At 41.0% G+C, this 1,264-nt stretch overlaps 1 protein-coding gene across 1 annotated transcript in view; it reads right to left on the bottom strand.

Annotated features, from left to right (window-relative positions):
* Nucleotides 1–1,013: 1,013 nt before the first annotated feature.
* Nucleotides 1,014–1,264, bottom strand: part of LOC138867959 (irregular chiasm C-roughest protein-like) — a 69,321-nt gene continuing 69,070 nt past the window's right edge. The window contains exon 5 of the mRNA XM_070145244.1: nt 1,014–1,220. Within this exon, the coding sequence (XP_070001345.1) occupies nt 1,014–1,220 (207 nt within the window). The remainder of the gene's footprint in view (nt 1,221–1,264) is intronic.

The following is a 1,264-nucleotide window of genomic DNA, read 5'->3' on the forward strand; positions in this document are numbered from 1 at the left end:
CAGGCCGAAGGTCATTTACTAAGAAATGGCCTTCTACCTCCTCTGCAAGACTCCTAATAAACTGTTCCTTGTCCCTTCTTAACAGGGACCGAGTTCTGCGCACATGAGAACGGTGCAATTCCCGATCCCCTGTCAGACGAGCCACACGACATGCATCTGTGGCTTCCAGTGTCTCCTGCGAGATGGAATTTTGTACTGCTCTTGGGCGTACACCAATCATATCTTGAGCTGCATCAAGCGTTTCATGCTTAAAGGTATCCCACAGAAGAACAGGGTCTGTCAGACTGTCAAGCATTGCGAAACGATCAGAGATTGCCTCAGCAAACCCGCGGGCACACTCCCCCTCCCTCAGCCTGTCCAAATGAAACACCCTAGGGTGATCATTTGACCGCTGGGGAGTTTTAAAGTGGACCTGGAGGGTAGCCACAACCAATCTATGGTCAGTACCACAGAACTCAGCACTCCTGTACACCCTGCAATTCTGAAGGATCCTCCAACGAGTGCTAACGAGTATGTGGTCGATCTCCTTGGCTGCATTACCCGCATCACTGTACCATGTCCAGCAATGTGGGTCTGGGCGCTGGTACTAGATATATAATATATATATATATATATATATATATATATATATATATGTGTGTGTGTGTGTGTGTGTGTGTGTGTGTGTGTGTGTGTGTGTGTATGAATATATATATAAATATATATATATATATATATATATTTATATATATATATATATATATATATATTTATATATATATATATATATATATATATATTTATATATATATATATATATATATATATATATATATATTTATATATATATATATATATATATATATATATATATATAAATATATATATATATATATATATATATATATATGCTGCATGTATGCTTGTGTGTGTAATATACGACCATAGTCTGTGTGAAATTCCAGTGCATCAACCTTACAGCAGGAAGAGAACACGCATGCATGGCGCCCACACAGACGAGTGAGTAGCGCCTGCTACTTACTCTCCTCGTTCAGTCGGATGAGTTTCCTGGCGACGCCGTATTCGTTCACTACCGAGCAGTTGTAGGAGCCAAAGTCCTTGGTGTCGGCATCATGGATCACCAGGACGTTCCTCAGGCCCTCTCCCTGCTGGTCCTGTACCACCTCGTACCGGGGGTCGCCTTGTGTGGACCGGGAAAAGAGGATAATGGGAATGGCGCACTCGTATTGTGTGTAAATTCTTTTTTAAATTCTAATATTCGTCA

Source organism: Penaeus vannamei, chromosome 33, assembly GCF_042767895.1.
Source record: "Penaeus vannamei isolate JL-2024 chromosome 33, ASM4276789v1, whole genome shotgun sequence".
NCBI lineage: Eukaryota > Metazoa > Arthropoda > Malacostraca > Decapoda > Penaeidae > Penaeus > Penaeus vannamei.